The sequence below is a fragment of the Neophocaena asiaeorientalis genome, unplaced genomic scaffold, assembly GCF_003031525.2.
Source record: "Neophocaena asiaeorientalis asiaeorientalis breed wild unplaced genomic scaffold, Neophocaena_asiaeorientalis_V1.1 scaffold426, whole genome shotgun sequence".
Lineage (NCBI taxonomy): Eukaryota > Metazoa > Chordata > Mammalia > Artiodactyla > Phocoenidae > Neophocaena > Neophocaena asiaeorientalis.
This window is the reverse complement of record NW_020185323.1, coordinates 502,802-525,850: the sequence shown is the minus strand read 5'-3', so window position 1 is coordinate 525,850 and position 23,049 is coordinate 502,802. Positions and strand designations below refer to the sequence as shown.

The 23,049-nt window shown below is 38.4% G+C and overlaps 2 protein-coding genes across 2 annotated transcripts in view; both read right to left on the bottom strand.

Annotated features, from left to right (window-relative positions):
• The window catches only part of EFHC2 (EF-hand domain containing 2), a 185,144-nt gene that overhangs the window by 51,670 nt on the left and 110,425 nt on the right, over positions 1-23,049 (bottom strand).
• Positions 2,471-21,815, bottom strand: LOC112392467 (WD repeat-containing protein 13-like). The gene is made up of 3 exons (XM_024734191.1): positions 21,760-21,815; positions 3,125-3,243; positions 2,471-2,744 (listed from the first exon to the last, which is right to left on the bottom strand). Exons 1-3 carry the CDS (start codon positions 21,798-21,800, stop codon positions 2,560-2,562), a joined length of 345 nt encoding a protein of 114 aa, XP_024589959.1. The 5' UTR covers positions 21,801-21,815; the 3' UTR covers positions 2,471-2,559.

The window sequence follows — 23,049 nt, the reverse complement described above, 5'->3', positions numbered from 1 at the left end:
TTAATACAACTCTTTCCCTATTTTGGTCTGTTTGCTTCTCAAAATGGTCTGCTCTTGCTGAGACCATCATACATCTGGTTGTGACCATTAACTAGATTCTAAAAACAAATAAACAAAAACCAATTTTTCATACGATAAATCACTTTCGGAATCTACATGGAACCTCCTACACTGCACGGTTTAGTTTCTCTCTGTGCAACCTTACAAAGAGGTTTATAGAGCAGTCTGGGCATTGGTGTGGGGCTGCACTTAACCAAATTCCATAGGATCTGTCACAGATGGGGCGTATGTGTATCTGTGGGGGGCGCGTTAAGGAAAGGAGGGATCCAATCAGGTCCATCCTCAATAAATGTGCCCAAGTCAACATGAAAGACAGAGGGAGAGACAAGCTTTTGATTTGGAGACCAAGAAGCCAAATTTGGGGTGGGGTGTTGGTAGGGAAAAAAAGATTAAGTAGCAGAGAAAAGGCTGGGAGCCTTGTCCCAGTACCCCAACCACTGATAGAGGGACTAGAAAAGAGCCTCTCCATGCTTGGTGTCCCCAGAATTGTGCAGTCCACAGTCTGTACAACCCTTACAGTGGCCCTTCCCTAGGACCACTTAATGACATAGAAGCCCCAAGACAGACTATTTGGCTTACGCTCAATTGACAGATCGTCATTAAGGCAACTGGGTCTCCCATGCCAGGAAATAAATCAGAAGAGGAAGAAATATAAGTCCATTGATGAATACAATGATTTACTTCCTTATCAGAATCTGAAGTAGGAAAATTTATTACATTTTACTGTCATGTCCTATTTTTTTATTTGTTTTGGTCTTCTATGAAGAATTCTGAGCTTGGGAGAGGGCAGCACTGAAATGAGAATTAAATCACTTATCTGAATCAGAAGTCATAGACACAACCTAGGCAATCGACCGGACTACACTCTGACAGTGGCTGGAACTATTAAACTTCAGAATGTCAGTGAGAAATCATTTTCAGTCCAGATAATATAATGAGAACTTGTTCCTGGCTCCTTGTTCTAAACACCCTGTGCTTAAATTATGTAATGAATCTTAGCGTGTAACCACAGAACATCAGACCTAAAAACAGCAGTTTTAAAAGTAATTCAGAAATCCATATGCTGATACCTCATCTGTAAAGCATAAATGGCTCTAAATCAAAAATAAAGTAAATATGCTCATCTATTAAGAGTTTGACATTTCTATAAAAAATAAAGGGAAAATGAGCAGGAATGAATTAAGATAAAACAAAATAGGGAAGCTGGTTGTCAGTCACAAACCTAACTTCCCTGCCATTTCAGAAGCCGTGTTCTCCACTCTGGGAAGGAGGGAGATTCTCTAGCAAGTGCTGGAGCACAGTCCCTCCTAAGCCACACAGTGGTCACTCCCAGGGTCAAGTTTGCCCAGAGCTGACTTGCAGCAACAGTGACTAGTCACGGTCACAGTGACGTCAGGCCTAAGCCTCCTGCAGGCCGAATTAACCCACATGGTGGCAGCAGGTACAACCAGAACAGGGAAGGGTCTCATACCCAGAGAAAACTCAAATTCAAAAAGATACACCCACCCCAATGTTCATAGCAGCACTATTTACAATAGCCAAGACATGGAAGCAACCTAAATGTCCACGGACAGATGAATGGATAAAGAAGATGTGGTACATATATACAAGAGAGTATTACTCAGCCATAAAAATGAATGAAATAATGCCATTTGCAGCAACATGGATGGACCTGGACATTATCAGACCAACTGAAGTTAAGTCAGACAGAGAAAGACAAATATCATATGATATTGCTTATATGTGGAATCTAAGAACAGAAAACAAATGAACTTATGTACAAAATAGAAATAGACCCACAAACATAGAAAACAAACTTATGGTTACCAAAGGGGAAAGGAGGGGAGGGATAAAGTAGGAGTTTGGGATTAACATATACACACTTCTATACATAAAATAATCAACTAGGACCTAGTGTAATACTCCAATATAAAATAAAAATTAAAGAAAAATAGATTTCACACTGTCAGGAACATCTTCCCTGATCAGGACACCAAAAAGAGCCTAACCCTCCCCTCACTCCTGCACTCTATCCCCTGCCCTTTTTCCTCACAACGCTCAGCTTTAGCTGACCTGTTATATATTTGTCTATTATCTACCTGCCTCTGCTAGAACGTAAGCCCCACGAGGGCAGCCATTCCCGTCAGTTTAAGTCACAGCTTGTACCCTCAGTGCCTAGAACAGGTCCCGGCGCACAGAGGTGCTCCACAATGTCTGTCCAAAGCGTGACTGTGTAAAACACTTGAAGTGGTGCCTCTGACATGGCAGACGTTCATAAACGGCTGTTGAATGAATCCATCAATGAATCAATGCATGAAGGCATGAATGAGGAGGTGAACCCCCATCCCATCTTGGGTCCTAGAGCTGCCCTTTCCCCCATCCCAACCCCAGAAGACCTGGGAGCCAGTCATCGGCACAACCACAGGAACTTTATTTACAAACACAAGGCTGGGGCCGGAGGCGGGTGGGAAGGTGGACAGTGGCAAGGCTGGAAGTCTCCTACTTCTGCTCCCGCCTCCAGACGATGACCATGCCGCTAGCGTCGCTGGAAGCCAGCAGGCTCTCACCGCAGTTGAAGCTGACATCCAGCACGGGAGCGCTGTGGCCCCGCAGCTTGTTGACGGCGGCCTTGGCTGCCCGCTCCACGTCAAAGAAATGCACGCACATGTCCTCGCTGCCCGTCACTGCCCAGATGAGAGACCATCAGGAGGTGTTGCAGGAGGCAGCGGGGTGCCCTGCATGTGAAGTCTCTGAGGTGTTGAGGGATTTATGTCCAAGGTGTAAGGTCCCGGGGCTGGGGGCTCTGGGGTGGACCATCCCCAGATGCAAGGTCACCTAGCTGTTTTGGCTCTGCGTCCAGAGTGTGAGGTCTCTGAGCTCTTTGTTGGTGGCGGGGAGGGGTCTGTGTCTTAGGCTGTGAGGTTTCTGGGCTGTCTGGGGGGTCTGTGTTCAAAGTGTGAGGTTGCTGGGCATTAGGATGTCGTGACAGCTGAGCCAGATCAGCACCAGCCCTGGTCCCTGCCCCTCCCTGGCCACCCAGACACCCCGACCCCATGGGACTCACCCACACAGGCCCCCTGGCGGAAGGACACGAGGGGGCAGAAAATGCTGCGTATGGGGTGCGAGCTCTGCTCAATGGGGAAGCTTCTCTTCAGCTGCAGGGTCCCCTCGTTGTCCACCACCCTGAGAGGAGGAAGAGAGCGGGTCAGGGGGCAGCCTCAGCCCCAGAGGGGGACGAACGGTGGGCCAGTCTTGTGCTCTGTATTAGGATTCCTTCTGCTAAGCAATGGGCTTATTGTTGCTTTATGCTCGTGGTCTCTTATTTGGTGCTGACCTCTAGGAAGGTCAGAGCCAGCCTATGGCTGACCTCTGGTAAACGCCCATGACTTCAGAGTCTGTAAATACACTCTGTGTGTCAACTCCACCCTGGATCCACAGTTCGTTCCTATATTTATTTTTTCTCTCTCACTTTTATTATTTGTATATCCATCGTGTGTTATAGAATTGTTTGCATCTTAGTAACTCAACTTAGTCCCATTTCTGAAACAAGGCAAAATAGAAATAAGTATAAAACCACATATAATAGAAGAAAAACTGAAGGGGTATATGCCCAGGAAGTTTTTTAAATCCCACCTCAACTGCACTCCTTTCAGAAGAGAGCCATCCAGAAAGGGTAAAGTCAAGAAAGAAAATTTCAATGAGAGCAAAGGTCTCAAGGTTTGTACAGACAGCTGCTGGACCATCTGGAAGCACACACATGCCTTCTAGAACCAGAAAGTATAAGTTCCATGTGGCCAGTGGTGAGGGGACGTGAATGGAATGAATGTAACTGGGCATTTACGGGCTTGGTGTTTAACATATATTAACTTATTTTATCCCCTCAGTCATCTCCTGAATTATTCTCATTTCACAGATGAAGACAAACCATAAGGCATTAGAGAGGCACAATGAGGAGTCAAACTTACCTAGTTTTATTCTAAATCTTAGAACTCGTGATGAAACTGCTAGACTGCCGGGTGCAAATCCCAGCTCTGCAACTTAGTATGTGATCTTGGGTAGCTTCCTTAAGCTCTCTGTGCCTCAGTTTCCTCATCTACAAAATGGGTATAAGAATAGTATGTACATTTTAGGATTGCTGTGAGGATTAAGTGAGTTAATATATAGAAAGCATTTAGTACAGCACCCATCACGGGGTAAGTAGCATGTAAGTATTAGCTCTTTTTTTTTTAATTGAAGCGTAGTTGATTTACAATATTATATTACTTTCAGTTGCACAACAGAGTGATTAAATATTATTATAGATTATCCTTCATTTAAAGTTATTACAAAATAATGGGTATATTTTCCTATGCAGGACAATATAGCCTTGTTGCTTATTTATTTTATACATACTAGTTTGTGTCTTTTAATCCCATACCCTTATCTCCTCCCACCTCCCTCTCCCCACTGGTAACCACTAGTTTCTTCTCTGTATCTGAGAGTCTGTTTCTGCTTTTTAATATACATTCCGTTGTTTTATTTTTTATATTCCACACATAAGTGACAGCACAGAGTATTTGTTTTTCTCTATCTGACTTATTTCACTAAGCGTAATACCCTCTAGGTCCACCCACATTGTCACAAATGGCAGAATTTCATTCTTTTTATAGCTGAGTAATATTCCATTGTATATCTATACCACATCTTCTTTATCCATTTATTTATTAGTTCTAATAGTTTTTGGGTGAAGACTTTAGGATTTTCTATATGTAGTATCATGTCATATGCAAATAGTGACAGTTTTACCTTCCAATTTTGATGCCTTTTATTTCTCTTTCTTGTCTGATTACTGTGGTTAGTACTTCCAATACTATTTTAAATAGAAGTGGCAAGAGTGGGCATCCTTGTCTTGTTCCTGACTTTGGAGGAAAAGCTTTCAGTTTTTCACCATTGAGTATGGTGTTAGCTGTGGGTTTGTCATAAATGGCTTTTATTATGTTGAGACATGTTCTCTCTAAATCAACTTTGATGAGAGCTTTTACCATGAATGGATGTTGAATTTTGTCAAATGCTTTTTCTGCATCTATTGAGATTATCATGTGATTTTTAATCCTTCCTTTTAGTAATGTGGTGTATCACACTGGTTGATTTGCAAATAATTGAACCATTTTTGCATCCCTGGAATAAATCTCACTTGATCATGGTATATGATCTTTTTTATATACTGTTGAATTCCATTTACTAATATTTTGTTGAGGAATTTTGCATCTATATTCATCAGAGATGTTGGCATACGATTTTTTTTTATAGTGTCTTTGTCTGGTTTTGGTATCCAGGTAATGGTGGCCTCGTAGAATGAATTTAGGAGTGTTCCATCCTCTTCAATTTTTTGTAATAGTTTAAGAAGAACAGGTATTAGCTCTTGTTTATATGTTCGGTAGAATTCCCCTGTGAAGCTGTCTAGTCCCGGACTTTAATTTGTTGGGAGTTTTTATTATTAAAAATTCAATTTCACTACTAGTTTTCGGTCTGTTCAGATTGTCTGTTTGTTCCTGATTCAGTCTTGGAAGGTTGTATGTTTCTAGAAGTTTGTCCATGTCTTCTAGGTTGTCCAATTTGTTGGCATGTAACTGTTCATAGTATTCTTTTATGATTTTCTGTATCTCTGTGGTATTGGTTGTTATTTCTCCTCTTTCATTTCTTATCTTTTTATTTGGGTCCTCTCTCTTTTCTTGAGGATTCTGGTTAAAGGTTTATTAATTTTGTTTTTCTTTTCAAAGAACTGGCTCCTGGTTTCATCTTTTCTATTTTTTTTTTTGGTCTCTATTTTATTTATTTCCTCTCTGATATTTATTATATTTCCTTCCTTCTGCTGACTTTGGGCTTTGTTTATTCTTCTTTTTCTAACTCCTTTAAATGGAAAGCTAAGTTGTTTATATGAGATTTTTCTTGTTTCTTGAGGTAGGCCTGTATTGCTATAAACTTCCCTCTTAGAACTGCTTTTACTGCATCCCATAGATTTTGGAAAGTTATGCTTCCATTTTCATTTGTTGCAAGGTATTTCCTGATTTCTTCTTTGATTTCTTCATGGACCCATTTGTTTTTACTTAAAAAAAACACCAGTGTTGTTTAGTCTCCACATGTTTGTGCTTTTCCTATTTTTCTTCCTGTAAGTTATTTCTAGTTTCATACTGTTGTAGTTAGAAAAAATGCTTGATATAATTTTATCTTCTTAAATTTGTTGAGACTTGTTTTGTGGCCTAGCATGTGATCTATCCTGAAGAACATTCCATGTGCAATTGAGAAGAATGTGTATCCTGTTATTTTTGGATGGAATGTCCTGGAGATATCTATTAAGTCCAACTGGTCTATTTTGTCATTTAAGATCATTGTTGTCTTGGTGATTTTCTGTCTGGATGATCTGTCTATTGATGTAAGTGGGATGTTTAAGTCCCCTACTATTATTGTATTGTTCTCAATTTCTCTGATTAGGTCGGTTAGTATTTGTTTTATATATTTAGGTGCTCCTATATTGGATGCATACATGTTAACAAGTAAAATATCCTCTTCTTATACTGATCCCTTTATCATTATATAATGCCCTTCTTTGCCTTTTGTTATAGACTTTGTTTTAAAGTCCATTTTGTCTGATATAAATATTGCTTTCTTGTCATTTCCATTTGCATGAAATATCTTTTTCCATCCCCTAACTTTCAGTCTGTGTGTCTTTAGTTCTGAAGTGAGCCTCCTGTAAGCAGCATATAGATGGGTCTTGTTTTTTAACCCAATCAGCCACCCAATGTCTTTTGATTGGAGTATTTAGTCCATTGACACTTAAATAAATTATTGATATGTATGTACTTATTACCATTTTACTACTTGTTTTCTGGTTGCTTTTGTAGTTCTTCCCTGTTCTTTTCTTCTTCATTTACTTTCTCCCTTTGTGGTCTGATGATTTTCTTTAGTGCTATGCTTATGTTCCTTTCTTTCTTGTTTTTGTGTATTTGTTGTAGGCTTTTGATATGTGGTTACCATGGGGTTCATATAAGTTAATGTATAACTATATCTGTTTGTGTGTTTGTGTGTGTGTGTATACACACACACACACACACACACACACACACACACCACATCTTCTTTATCCATTCATCTCTTGATGGACACTTAGGTGGCTTCCATACTTTGGCAATTGTAAATAATGCTGCTATGAATACTGGGATGCATGTAACTTTTCAAATGAGACTTTTGGGGTTTTTTTTGATATATATACAGGAGTGGAATTGCTGGGTCATATGGTAGCCCTATTTTTAGTTTTTTGAGGAACCTCCATACTGTTTTCCACAGTGGCTGCACCAATTTACATTCCCACCAATGATGTCGAGGGTTCCCTTTTCTCCACATCCTCACCAACACTTGTCATTTGTGTTCCTTTTGACTATATGTTCTATTTCCTTGTTAAAATTCTCACTGTGTTCATCTATTTTTTTCCCTAATTCATTTAGCATTCTTATTACTAATCCTTTGAATTCTTTATCTGGTAAATTGTTTATTTCTGTTTCAAAAGTTGTTTTTTTCAGAGGTCTTCTCTTGCGCTTCCAATTGAGACAAATTCCTCTGTCTTCTCATTTTGCTTCTCTCTCTGTCTCTATGAAATTAGGTGAAACAGTTACCTATGGTGGTCTTGAAGAGGTATCCTTATGTGGGAGCAACCCTATACAGTCTGTATGTGCCCAGTGGCATTGGTGAGAGAGCTGGATTTGATGTGAACACAAGTCATGTCTTTCCTCAGGGTGTGCTGGCAGGTATCACCTAGGTAGACAATGGGGCTGGAGATGGAGGGGCTAGGGCAGAGCAAGGTGTGAGGGGGGCTTCCCCTCTGCTCAGTGGCCATCACCACCCTATGAGGGGTAGAGTCAGGTTCCAAGCTGCTGAAGCAGAAGCCCTGAGGGTCCGGGCTGAGCAGGCTCAGTTCCATTTAAGTGTGTGTTGTTCCTCCTCCCAGCACCAGCACCAGCACGAGCACCTTCACCCAAGAGGGGAGCAGTGCTGGAGCAAAGAGGGCTGGTGTGGGTACTCGGTGAGAGCCACGGCATGGGCTGTGGTGGTCTGGCCACTGCCAGATATCAGGACCACCTCTGATGCACCACCTGCATGATCACCAGAAGTGGCTACCCCCTCCTTGATCAGACTCTGCTTAGGGTTTGAGCCACCTCAGTGTCTATTAGCCAGGCTTCCTCCTCAGTCATAACAGCCCTCACTCCAGCGTGGAGCTACAACACAAGGCAAACAGTGCTGGAGTGTTCACTCGGCTCAGGCTGGGGCGTGTGCCAGGGCAGTCACAGGGAACCAATCAGCCACCTGTGTAGTTTCAATCACCCATTCCACCCTGCTTCAGGAGCAAGCAAGCATTAGTGTGCTCTTCATGAGTGGAGTCCAGGCTTCCCACAGCCTTCATATTAGTCCCACTGGCTCTCTAACTAGCCAAGGGGGCTCATCTTCTCTTTGTCAGGCCCCAGAACTGAGGCACTCAATATGTGGCTTGAAATGCTCACTTCCCAAGGAGGGTCTCCACCTGTGCAATCTCCCTTTTCCTCTGAGTCCCCTCCCAGGGGCATAGGTCCCGACCTGATTGCTTCTTTTCCCTTCCTACCCAATTCCGTGTAGATCTTTCTTATAGCCTTGGTTGTACAGGAGTCTTTCTGCTATTTTCAGTTTTCAGTGAGAACTGTTCCACACGTAGATGTATTTTTGATGTGTTTGTGCAGGGAGGTGAGTTCCACATCCTCCTACTCCACCATCTTGATTCAAGTCTCCAAACGCAAGTATTAGCTATTATTATAATTATTAGTAGGTAGCAGAATGAACTTTCCTTCAAGAAAGGCCAAAATCAGTTAAGAATCCCCTTTCTATAGGATCCTAACTACTATGTGAATGAAAGTTGAATCCAAACAAAGGTCATTGCCTTTGTTCATGCCTGTATTCATTCACTTATTCTTCAACTAACATGCATGAGGGAATAAAAAGATGTGCTGAGTGGCACCAGCCATAAATGCAAGGAGATCAAAGAGACAGAGATCACTGTGAGCTGGGGTGTTCAGGAACATCTTAAGAGAAAAAATGTAAACTGGAATATCTTTAAGGGTAGGAGAAAGCTGGACAGCAAAGGAGAGATCCCTTCCAAAATGGTGTGGAAAGAGAATGACATGAATTGGGCGGCCCAGAAATGTGCCAGGTCCTATGGTGATTGATTGAGGTTCAAAGATGAGGCTGGACAGCAAAGGAGAGATCCCTTCCAAAATGGTGTGGAAAGAGAATGACATGGATTGGGTGGCCTAGAAACGTGCCAGGTCCTATGGTGATTGATCGAGGTTCAAAGATGAGGCTGGACAGCAAAGGAGAGATCCCTTCCAAAATGGTGTGGAAAGAGAATGACATGAATTGGGTGGCCCAGAAACGTCAGTGCCAGGTCCTATGGTGATTGATCGAGGTTCAAAGATGAGGGCAGCTCATTCATCTCTGAACCCACCATGGGACCTGATACAGGAGTAGGTGCCTAATATATGTTTATTGAATGAATGCTAAATGTACATGGCTAAACAGCACACTGAGAGGCACACCCTCCACACCCAGTACTTTGGGTTGCAAAATTTACTTGAATGAAAAACAGCCAGGTAGGGCTTGCCCTATGGCGGCTTAAGTGTCATTCCCCTCCTGCTCTGTAATATTCTCTCATTTTACATCATAATTGTTACATCATAATTCTCCCTCTTAGGAACTAAAAATTAGCATTTAGTTACTGTTTTCATTTTTTAAAGCAAAACTGGGACTCTAATTAAAGGAGAAAGCCTGGGTGGCACTAACCTGGTCTTTTGTTAGCAACTAGTGGCCACACAGCTGCCTTGCTTTTATTCTTCGAAAAGAGACCATTAGAACACTGTATTTTGGATGAAATAGTAGTTTCACTGTTAATGATTTACCCACTCCCACAAGAATATAATCATGGAAAAAGAAATAAGAGAAACACAGTATAAATATACATGTATATATAAAACCTCAGAAAAAGAGTTGGTCCTTTTTCCACTCTTTAGAAACATAAGAAATAGTCTATCTGTTTTGGCACAACATTATATGGTTTATTTATTCTAAAATGCCAAGAATTTTTTCTAGCATCCCATAAAACTCAAGGCTATAAGAATGGATATGCTTCAAAAATAGAAAGAGAAAAGCCTGAGAGTTATTAAGATTTTAAATAGTGGAGCTGATTTTAACTAGGTCTACACAAGCAAAGCCAAATCCACTTCAGCATAGGTGTTTATAATGATGTTACATTCCCCAGTAATGTGTCTAGTCTGTATTTTCTCCAGTGTAAGTTGAGAGTCTGTATGGCATGGTAAAGAGATTATGTGTGGCAAAATGGTAGACGAGATAGCAATTGAAACTCAAATTGCTGGCTGAGCTTGTGAAAAAGGAGAGAAAATGTCACAGGTACCAAGGCAAACAGGTAGCTGGTACAGCCAGAGAGGAAGGTGTACAAACTAACAGGGTGGCACCTAGGGGAGGTGGGAATCGAACACTGTTAACAGGTAAGAGCTTGGATTTTTTTTTTTTTTTTTTTTAGATGTTGGGGGTAGGAGTGTATTAATTAATTTATTTATTTTTGCTGTGTTGGGGCTCCGTTTCTGTGAGAGGGCTTTCTCTAGTTGTGGCAAGCGGGGGCCTCTCACTGTCGCGGCCTCTCTTATTGCGGAGCACAGGCTCCAGACGCGCAAGCTCAGTAGTTGTGGCTCACGGGCCTAGCTGCTCCGCGGCATGTGGGATCCTCCCAGACCAGGGCTCGAACCCGTGTCCCCTGCATTAGCAGGCAGACTCTCAACCACTGCACCACCAGGGAAGCCCCAAGAGCTTGGAATTTAATGCTCACTCAGGCACAAGAAACAAGGCCTCTGGCCAAGGTGAGTAGCAGTTTGGGACTCCTACATACAAAACCTATATATAAAGTTAGAACTGTAAAAGGCTGCAACTGAAATGAAAGAAGGATTAATAAACTCTAACCATTGTCTTAGAGAGATGACAATGGACCTTTTTTCTGAGTCTCTGTATAAAAAGGGAGGGAGAGAGGAAAAAAGGGAGGGAGAGAGGAAAAAAGGGAGGGAGGGAGGAAGATGGATAGATTACCTGATAGATCTCAAAGCCAATATTCTGCCTAATAAGAATTTGTAGTACAAATTTATTTTACCCACTAACTATAGAGAGCTCCAAGGCAATAAATTAACATCAAAATTAAGATTAAATTAAGTTCAGTTTATAAGCCCGCCTGGAGAGGCAAAATCAATACTCTGAAAGTTCTACCGCTGGATGCTAAAATTAGTGGGTGAAAGCTTGAGGAAAAGCAGGATTTGCATAGTCTCAAAGTATCTCTCTCAAGGTATTTATTCACTACAAAAGGAACGATAGTAACTTTACAATGGAGAAATCTGACAAACACCATCTTAATAAAGTGATCAAGGTCAATATCACTAGTAATAAGACATATTGACATTATGAGCTCCTTGATGTGATGCACTAAGAAGGATGCATCATTTCTGTACAATTTTTACAGAAAATTGCCAAGATTATGCCAAAAATGCATAATCTTTGACCAACCATGAGAAAACACCAAAAAAAATCCAAATTGAAGGGTATTCTACAAAATAACTGATTCAAAAAACTTATTCAAAAATATCAGGGTCATAAAAGACAAGGATAGACTAAGGATCTGTTATAGATCACAGAAGACTAAGAAGAAAGAACAACTAATGCCGTGTAGGATCCTAAACAGGATTCTGAGAAAGAAAAAAAGACATTGGTGAAATTCAAATAAGATGTTTAGTATATCATACCAATGTTAATTTCCTGGTTTTGATAATAGCACTATGGTAAGATGCTAACATTAGGAGAAACTGAGTGAGAGGTATATGAGAACTCTCCATATTATTTTGGAACTGTTTTATAAGTCTACAATTAGTTCGAAATAAAAGGGTTTAAAACAAAACGAAACAAAAACAACTCTGAAAGGCCAACCCAAGCAGCAAAGGAACACTGCAGTGGGGGAAGAAAGTCCAATTTCAGATGAGCTTAAAAAACATAAAAGGAAATAATCCACCATGAGTGAGAGTCAGCAGATGTAACAGAAGGAGTAGTACCCCATGAATTTGCGACAACAGTACAAAAATCAGTAATGGACTATGACATTATTATGTTTAAAATTACAAAACAGATTAAAAAATAGAGAAACCATAAGAAAAGAACACAGATGTCATGGAAAATAACAGAAACATTTAAAACATACGTGAGTGCGTGTACACACATGCACACACAACTAAATAGCACTTAAGGAATTGGAAGGTAAAGTCACTTAATCAATGAACTGGATGACGGATTTAAGGAAAATTCCAAGAATGCAGCACAGAATAAAAAATCAATGAAAAGAATGAATGAGAGGTTAAAAGACATGGAAAACAGAGAGAAGTTTGACAAGTAGTTAAGAGGAAAACAGAAAACAGCTTGAGAGTTTGAGAAGAAAGACAGAGAGAATGGACAAGATATTTGAAGAGATAATGGCTGAGAATAATTGTCAAATTGAAGAATTACAAATAGTTCCAAGATACACTGTAATGAAACTGCAGGACACCAAAAACAAAGAAAAAGGCAACCAGAGAGGAAAAAAAAGGCATATGACTACAAAGGAACGACTATATTAATAAGAGACTTACCAACAACCACAATGGAGGGCAGAAGACAACAGAATAATATCTTCAAAAGGTCAAGGGAAAATAACCATAAATCTAGAATTATTTGCCCAGTTAAACTTCAAAAGTAAGAGAAAAAATACATTTCAGAAAATAAGTTTATTCATTCCCAGAGTTACAAAGCAAGTCTCAATAAATATCAAAGAATTGGTATCATGCAAACCATATCTCCAACTAAATGTAACAAAAAGAGAAAAAAGAACTATAAAGCTAACGTCATACACATCTGGAAATCTAAAAACAAACAAATAATTAATTGGCCAATTTTAGGAAATATTTACACAGGAAGGACAAAAAACACTAAACACACTAAAGCCAAAGTAGTATTTACAAGGCAAATTAAGCCTCAGGTGCATTTCTTAGAAAATAAAGACTGATAATCAGTGAAACAAATGTCTAAGTCAAGAAATTAGAAAATAAACACAGAGAAAATAGAAAGAAGGACATAATAAAAATAAAAGTAGGAATTAATAAAATAGAAGTTAAAGGTAAAAATTGGGGGGGATTAACAAATTGAAATCTGGATCTTTTTAAAATTAATCAAATAACTCTAGTAAAATTGACTTAAAAAAACAGAAAAGGCACAAATCAACAGTGATAGGGCTTAAAAAGGTGATAAATTTAAAAAATTAGACGAAATGGAAAAGTTTCTAGAAAATATTTATAATTTTCAAAACCAACTCAAGAAAAAATGGAAATCTAGAATAGCATGCACTCTCCTTAGAGAAAGCGAACCATTAGTTAAAAAATCCACCCACAGAAAAAAAAGGAATGGCTATATGGTTTTACACGCAACTTCTACAAAACCTTCAGAGAACTAATAATACCTACTTTTTATAGAGAGTGAATGTTCTGAAACTTATTTTATAAGACTATTATAAAACACTGATATCTAAACTGGACAAAGACAGTATGAGAAAGTAAAAGTATAGGCCTGTTTCCTATATGAACAAAGATGGGAAAATCCTAAATAGAATACCTGCATCTACCAAAAAACCTATGACCTTAATGGTGAAATATTAGAAATACCTCTTTTAAAATCAGGGAGAAGATAAGGATCCCTGCTATTACTACTTATCTTACATATTACATTGTAGCTGTTAGCCAAAATATTATAATAATAAAAATAGAAAGAAATCATATAGATTAAAAGGGAAGAAGCAGGTCTGTCATTATTTACAGTTTATATGATACGGTCCAAAATAATATCCAAAAGACACTACATATTCTGAGGACTCAAGAGGGAAAATGAGACCAGCATACATAAAATAAAATACAAAAATCAATAGCATTCATATACACCAGCAACAACCAACTGGAAAATGTAATTCTAAAATTAAAAGGCAATATTTGCAATGACAACAAAACTGTACAGTATTATAAAACAAGATACACTATATTCAAAGATGGGAAATCTCTTATTTCATAGTGACAGCAGTTCTGCCCCCTAGTTAGTCTATAAATTCAACACAATTCCAGTCAAAATCCAATCTGGCTTTTTAAAGAACTAGAAAGTGGTCATAAAATTGATATGGAAAATTAAAAGCCTAAGAATAGTCAGAAGAAGAAAAATTAGAACCCTGCTCTATATCACAACTTATGATGCCATAGTAACAAATTAAAACAGGTGGTACTAGCCTATGGCTAGACAAGTAGACAAATTTAACAAAATAGAGAGCTTAGAAACAGATCCATATGGATATGGGACTATGAAATATGTCAGATGTGTCGATACAAACAACTGGGGAAAAAAGGATAGACTTAATGCATGGTGCTGGAACAACTGGAAATTCATATGGTACTCATAATTTCTTAAAGAGGATGCAAAATTCACTAACTATAATGGAAAAAAGCCCATAAATTCATCTACAATTAAAAATTTAAACTTCCACATGACAAAAGACACAATACAGGAAGTGAATAGAGAAGCCAGACATAGAATACATCTGCAATGCACATAACCAAGAGAGGACTTGCATGCAAAATGTATCAAGAACAAAGACTTTAGAAAAGACTTAAATCTCAACAAAAAAATGAGCAATGTGCAAAGGATGAAAATCTAAATTGATGCTTCCACTTTCTAAGAAAAATTTAACAATCCTTAGTGAAGTTGAAGATACAGCTTATAGCCTAGCAATTCTACTTCTAGGCTCCTATTCTAGAGAATCCACAGAGACATGCACAAGGATGTTCCCTTGCAGCTGTCTGTAATAGCAAAATGGCTGTTCATAAGTACAGGAGACTGAAGAATGATCCCCAAAGATATCAGGTCCTAATCTCCAGAACCCGTGAATGTGACTGTACATGGAAAAAGGGTCTTTGCTGATGTGATTAATTTAAGATCTTGAAATAGATTACCCGAGATTATCCTGGATTATCCAGGTGGGCCTTAACAGCCATCACATGTATCCTTATAAGAGAGAGAGAGATTTCTCTCATGCACGCACGCACGCAGGCACGCACGCACGAGGAGGAAGCGATGTGAAGGCAAAGACAGAGGTTGGAGTAATACCATGAGCCGAGGACTGCCAGCAGCCACAGAAACTGAAGAAGAAGGGATCAGATTCTCCTAGAGGCAGCATCACCCTGCCAGCTCCTTTATTTCAGCCCAGTGATACTGATTTGGGACTTCTGGCCTCTAGAACTGTGAGAGAATAAACTTCTGTTGTTTTAAGCCACCTAGTTTGCTTTTGTTACAGTAGCCACAGAAAACTAACATAATAAGAAATTGGTAAACTGTAGTTTATTCATAAAATGAAATACTATAAAACAATGAGAATAAATAAACCAGAGCTACATGTATTGACACGGAAATAACTCAAAATCATACGTTGATCGAAAATAGCAAGTCACAAAAGGATACAGTGTTTACCATTATGTACATTTTTAAATGCACAAATGATATTGTAAATTTTTTATGGATACATATATATGTGGGTATTATATATACATCTTGATACTGGTAAGGGAAAGAGATGCTGAGGGAGCAGGCATTAGCTGTATATCCACTTCTTACTTAATTTTTAAAAAGAGAGATAAAAAGAAAATGTAGAAAAAAATGTTAACTTTTATTAATTCTGGGTAGTGGGTATAATAGTCTCTTTCAGCACATTTTGGTATAGTTAAAATTTTAGTAATTACACTTCCGTTTAAGTTTTGAAAGAGAAAATATCAGATTTGGAATCAAACAGATTTAGGTCTGAATCCCAGCTCTGCCCCGTGACCTTGAGCTGATTAATGAGTCTGCCTTGCAGGGTTATTTGAAGGATGAGACGAGTTTTATATAATTGTCTAATACAACCTCAAAGACTAATAGCAAAGTGTACCAGGTGGGAAAAGACTGAGGCCTATGAGAAAGCCTAGTCCTGATGGCCAGGAGAATTATATACAGCATTGTTTCCAAAATTGTTTGATCGAGCAGCACCACACCGTTGAAAAGTTTTTGAGCAGTCCCCCTCAATTTACCACTTAACAGTAATATGCTTATGCTATTGTACTTTTATATATAATAAAAGATATGCAAAATAATTTAAAGGGCTAAATGAAGATAAATGTAAATCATGGGAAAATAAATATGAATAACGGAAAAGACCATTTTCCATTAGAATGGAAAATGACAGATAGATCATCAATCCAGCCTCTTCCTTTTACAAGTAAGGAAAGGAAATCCCAACAGGTAAAGTGACCTGGTCACCATCACAGGCACAGAACTCATTCTGTGAGGCTTCATGAAAATACAGGCAAACACTCTAAACAAAATTTTCACAGATTAAATACAACAACTATAAAAGGGCAAACAACATCATGACCAAGTGAAATTTATCCCAGAAATGCAAGTTTTAACATTTGAAAATCAATCAATGTAAGTTATTAAATTAACAAACTAAAAAAACTAATCCGATCATTTCGACAGATGCAGAAAAAGGACTTGACAAAATCTAACACTCAACAACATAGGAATAACAAGGAACTTCCGCAACCTGATAAAAGACAATTACCAAAAACTCTTAACTAACATTACACCTAATGTTAAAAGATTAACATTTTAGGAACTAATTTTAGGAACAAGAGAATGATGTCAAATGAATCCAGTTTGGAAATAAAGAAGTAAAACTGCCTTTATTCTCAGATGACATGACTGTCAATATAAAAAACCTGATGGAGTAAAGAAGAAAGCTATTAGGACAAATAGGTGAGTTCAGCAATGTATCAGGATATGAGATCAATACACAAATATCAATCCTATTTATATATACTAGCAATATACAATTGGAAATTAAAATTTAAAACAATACAATTTACAAAAGCATCAAAAATATGAAATGTTCAGGGATAAATCTGACAAGAGATGTGCAAGCCCTGTACCCTGAAAACTATAAAGTATGTCTGAGACAAATTAAATTCCAAATAAATGGAGATACACCATGTTCATGAGTCAGAAGACTCAATGTTGTCCACAAGTTTATCTATAGATTTAATGCTATTGCAGTCAAAATCCCAGCAGGGCTTGTTATATAAATTGACAGGCTGATTTCAAAGTACCAAAGGAAATACAACAACCTAGTATAGCCAAAATAACTTTGAAAGAGAAGAACAAAGTTGGAGAACTAATACTACCTGATTTCAACATTTATTATAGAGATACATTAATCAAGAAAGAGTGGTATCAGTGACGAGACAGACAGATCAATGGAACAGAACAGAAAAAGGCTCATCATATATGGACACTGATTTTCAACAACAGTTCTAAGGCAATTCAGTGGAGAAATGATAGTGTTTTTTTCAACAAACGGTGCTGAAAAAATGCATATCTACATATAAACCAACAAATAAAACTTCAATCCTTATTTCACACCACAAACAAAAAATTAACTTAAAGTGAATCATAGACCTGATTGTAAAACTATAATGCCTCTAGAAGAAAACTTCTGTGACCTTGAATTAGTCAAAGATTTCTTAGATCTAATTCCAAAAATCATGATCCATAAAAGTAAATATTGATAAATTGAACTTAATCAGAATTTAAAACTTTTTCTCTTCAAAAGATACTTTTTTAAGGGAATAAAATCACAAGCCACAGACAAATATATTTGGCAAGCATATATCTGATAAGGGACTTGTATCCAGAATAAATAAAGAACTCACAAAACAGGAACAAGAAAACAAAAAACTCAAAAAATGTTTGGGAAAAAGACCTGAAATCTCCTCTGGCTTCACCAAAGATTTATGGATGGCAAAGCAGCTCATGAAAATATGTTTAACATCATTAATCATTAGGAAAACTCAAGTAAAAACAACAATGAAATACTACTACTCATCTATTAGGATGGCTAAAATTAAACAAATGGACCATACCACGTGCGGTAAGCATGTAGAGGAATTGGAACTCTCAAAGACTCTTGGTAAAAATGAAGATGATACAATCACTTTAAAAAAACAATTTGGGAAGTAAAAAGCTGAAGAAACTGAAAAATCAACAATTCTTCTTAGATCCATCTGAGAAGGGAGGTCACTGGGCAAACCACTGTCCCTCAAACTGGAAAGACAAATAGACACTCAGATACGGAGAATCATGACTTATCTGAGCAGAAACCCACAAGCAGAAACCTCGGTGGGAACCAGTAGCAGGGTAGGAAAATCTGAACTGTAACTGATGAATTTCTGGAGGCTCCATGTGGACAAATCTAAGAGATAAAAACTCCTGGGGAGGCCAGTCATCAAGGGAGCCCCAAACTTGTGTGAGCTTTATCTCCAGGAGCTTTACCAGGTTCTCACAGTGAATATCAAGGAAAAATTCTCTCTGGCTTCTGGCAGGAGATGAGAAAAGTAACCAGTTTGAAATGTGCAAGAGCATTCTGTTCTTCTTAACAACGCCTGCCTTCAAGGGAAACCATTTTACCAATGGGGTCTTATCAGAGCCTAACCCACCCGGGGAAAGGGAAATACTCAACTCCAGCCCCCTCGAGCCTTACACATAAGGGAAGGGAAATACCCAAATCTAGCCCCCTCCGGCCATCCTATCCCACCTAGAGGGGTGAGGGAGGAAACTAAAATGTACTTACGAAGTTCACAGTTGAGGGACACAGGCACACTAAAAAGACTGAAGCCTAATCATAGCGATAGAGAACACTTCTCCCCCGACACCTTACCACCACATCACCAAAGGCTTATTTACCAGAGTTTCTTTTATCTAGTACATCATGTCTGGTTTCAGCAAAGAGTTAAAAGGCATACTAAAAGGCAAAAAACATAGTTTGAAGAGACAGAGCAAGCATCAGAACCAGACTCAGATATGGCAGGGGGCTGTAATTATCAGTCTGCAAATTTAAAACGACTATGATTAACATGCTAAGGGCTCTAATGCAAAAAGTAGACAACATGTAAGAATAGATGGATAACAGAGAGATGGAAATTCTAAGAAATAATCCAGAAGAAATGGTAGATCTCAAAAACACTACCAGAAATGAAGAATGCCTTTGATGGGCTCATTAGTATATAGCTGGGGAAAGCATCTCTGCATTTGAGGATAGAAACATCAATAGAAACGTCCAAAACTGAAAAACAAAGAGAAAAAAGACTTAAAAAATGGAACAGAATATCCGAGAAATTCTGGAAAACTACAAAAAGTTATAGCATATGTGTAATGGGAATACCAGAAGGAGAGGAAAGAGAGAAAGGGACGGCCAAAATACGTGAAGCAATACGAATGAAAATTTCCCCAAATTAATGTCAGACACCAACCATGGATCCAGGAGCCCAGCGAACACCAGGCAGGATAAATGCTCCCCCGAAATTACACCTAGGCACATCATATTTAATCTGTAGAAAGTCCAAGACAAAGAAAAAAAGTCTTGAAAGAAGTTAAAGGGAAAAAAATACCTTACCTATAGACAGGCAAAGATAAGAATTACATCCTATTTCTCCTCAAAAACCATGCAGGCAAGAAGAGGGTGATGTGAAATATTTAAAGTGTTGAGAGAAAAAAAGCCAAGCTAGAATTCTGTATCCTGTGAAACTATCCCTCAAAAGTGAAGGAGAAATAAAAATTTTCTCAGACAAACACATACTGAGGGAATTTGTTGCCAGTAGACCTGCCCCCCAAGAAATGTTTAAAAGAAGTTCTTCAGAAAGAAGGAAACTGATATAGATCAGAAACTTGTATCTATATAAAGAAAGAGCATTAGGGATTGTTAGGGAGTTTGGGATTGACGCGTACACACTGCCATATTTAAAATGGAGGGCTTCCCTGGTGGCGCAGTGGTTGAGAGTCCGCATGCCGATGCAAGGGACGCGGGTTCGTGCCCCGGTCCGGGAAGATCCCACATGCCGCGGAGCGGCTGGGCCTGTGAGCCATGGCCGCTGAGCCTGCGCGTCCGGAGCCTGTGCTCCGCAATGGGAGAGGCCACAACAGCGAGAGGCCCGCGTACTGCAAAAAATAAATTAATTAAAATGGATAAGGACCTACTGTATAGCACAGGGGTCTCTATTCAGTATTACATAACAACCTAAATGGGAAAATAATTTGAAAAAGAATAGATACATGTATATGTATAACTGAATCACTTTGCTGTACACCTGAAAACTATCACGACATTGTTGATCAACTATACTCCAATATAAAAGAAAAAGTTAAAAAAAAGAAAGAGCATTAGAGAAGGAATAAGTCGATAAAAAACTTATTTTTCTTAAGTGATCTAACATATATAATTTGTTCAAAATAATAGCAACAATGTATTCAATTACGTGCATATACATGTATATGAACATACAGATGCTTCTGTATAAGTGAAATGAATGACCGTGATGTTATTATAAGGTTTCCTCACTATGCATGAAGTGGTATAGTGCTATTTAAAAGTGGACTTGGAATAACTGTAAACGTGTACAGTATTGCAAACTCTGGGGCAACCACTAAAAAGGATGCCATTTATAATGGCACCCAAAGTATGAAATATCCAGGGGAAAATGTAACAAAAGATGTAAAAAAAAAACCTCTAAAACAACAACAAAAAATACCAGTTTGGTAGTTTCTCAAAAAGTGAAACATATGCCTACCGTATGGTCCACACATTCCACTCCTAGGTATTTACTCAAGAGAAAGCATTATTCACATTTTGGGGGTGGGGGGGGGTGTGAGGGGGCAGGTGTGATGGAACTGTTCTGTGACTTTATTGCGGTGGCAGTTGCACAACTCTAGGAATCTGTCACAATCATAGAATTGTACACCAAAAAGAGTGAATGTAAATTTAAAAATAAATTAGTGCCTAAAAAAATCAAATGTGTTCTTGGAAAATGAGACCACATCTTCTTCTTCGGATGTAAAACGTATCTAAATTCACAAAAGCCTCCACCCCGCCCTCACCTGGCTCAGTTCGGGTAGAAGAAGGAAATTTTACTGCTATTCTTCCAGATGGAAGGTACACATACTAAGAATTATTTCTTTACTTTTTTTTTTCCCAACCCAGCATATTCTGTGTTCTAACTGATGTGGAGGTCTTTTCACAAGAGCAACTTCCAAGATGTGGCACAGCATTTCTCCACCTCTGCAGTTAAAGAACTGGGAAGCCAGGACTCTGAGGCACTAAAAGACATCAGACTGCTTCTCAAAAAATTAAAAATCGAATACTTAATTTGAGGGCTGCATATTTTCAGTATTCTATTTCCCCAAAATGTGTTGGTGCATGCTACTTCAGTTACTATTGTTGTTTAACAAATTACCCTAAAAATCAAGTGCTTAAAGCAACTCTTTTGTTATGTTCATGAATTCTGTGGGTCAGGAATTCCGACAGGGCACAGAAGAAGGTCTGGAATTTCAACTTGGGTGATTCTGTAACTGGGGGCATGAATTATGTGAAGGTGTCTTTGCTCATAAATCCAGTGCATGGCAAGGGCCATCAGCTGAGATTTCAGTTTGGGCTGTCACCTGAATTACCATCTACAAGTGGTTTCCCCGTGTAGCTTGGGCTTCTTCATAGCATGGCAACCTCAAGGTGGTAGAACTTCTTACATGGTAGTACAGGGTTCCAAAAGTAAGTGTCACGTCATACGATGTAGAAGCTGCATCATCTTTTCTGAACTGGCCTCAGTTGTCTCACACAGCATCACTTCTGTCGCATTCTATTGGTTACAAGTGAAGCACAAAGCCACTCAAGATTCAAAGGGAAATGGCATAGACCCCACCTCTCCGTGGAGCGAGTGTCAAGTTCACATGTTGGACACTGCTGCAGCCATCTTTGAAAAATACAATCTGTTATACATGTGTAGTATACAGTTTCCTTCATTTACCAAGATCATTGGTGTCTAGCATTCCTCAGTTAACTGGGATATTAATGTAGTGAGAATATTTCAATCCTCAAGAAGTGGGAATGTACTACATAAGGAAATTGGTGGAGGTATAAAAGATCAACATTTCAGTTTCTTTTGCGAAGGAGAATTTGCAATTTTAATAGTCAAAACTAAGTCACAGAACAAGAAGAAAATGAATGGGGAAGACACTGTCACTAATTTAATAAAAATTTGAAAAAAATTTTAAACTCTTCCATTTCAAAATTATATTTTAAAGCTCTGGAATTATTTTACTTCAATATAAAATATTCTGGCTTATAATAGAAAACTTTGGAATAAGCATTTTAAGAATTTAAGTAAAATAAACCTGCATACTGATCGCACAGCATATATAAAATTTAATTTGAGATGAATCATAGACTTAAAAGTAAAAGCTAAAATCATAAAGCTATTAGAGAAAAACATAGGAGTCTATCTTGGTGACTTTGAGGCAGCCAAAGACATCTTAAGCAGAAAGCAATAACCTTAAAAGAAAACACTGACAATTTGGACTTCATCAAAATTTAAAATATATACAGTATTCATCAAAGGACACCACTGAGAAAGTGAATAGGAAAGCCAGAGACTGGGAGAAAAACATTCGCAAAACGTGTATCTGACAAATGACTTGTATCCAGGAAATATAAAGAATTCCAACAACTCAATAATAATACAACAAACAACCAATAAAAATTGGCAAAAGATCTGAAAAGACACTTCACACACACACAAAATACAAACAGCCAATAAACACATGAAAAAACTGCTCAACATCATGGGTTGTCACGAAAATGCAAATTTAACTACAATGGGATAGTACTACATGTCTACCAGATTGCTTAAATTAAAAAGCCTAATAATAGCAAATGTTGGCAAGATTGTGAAGCAATTTGAACCC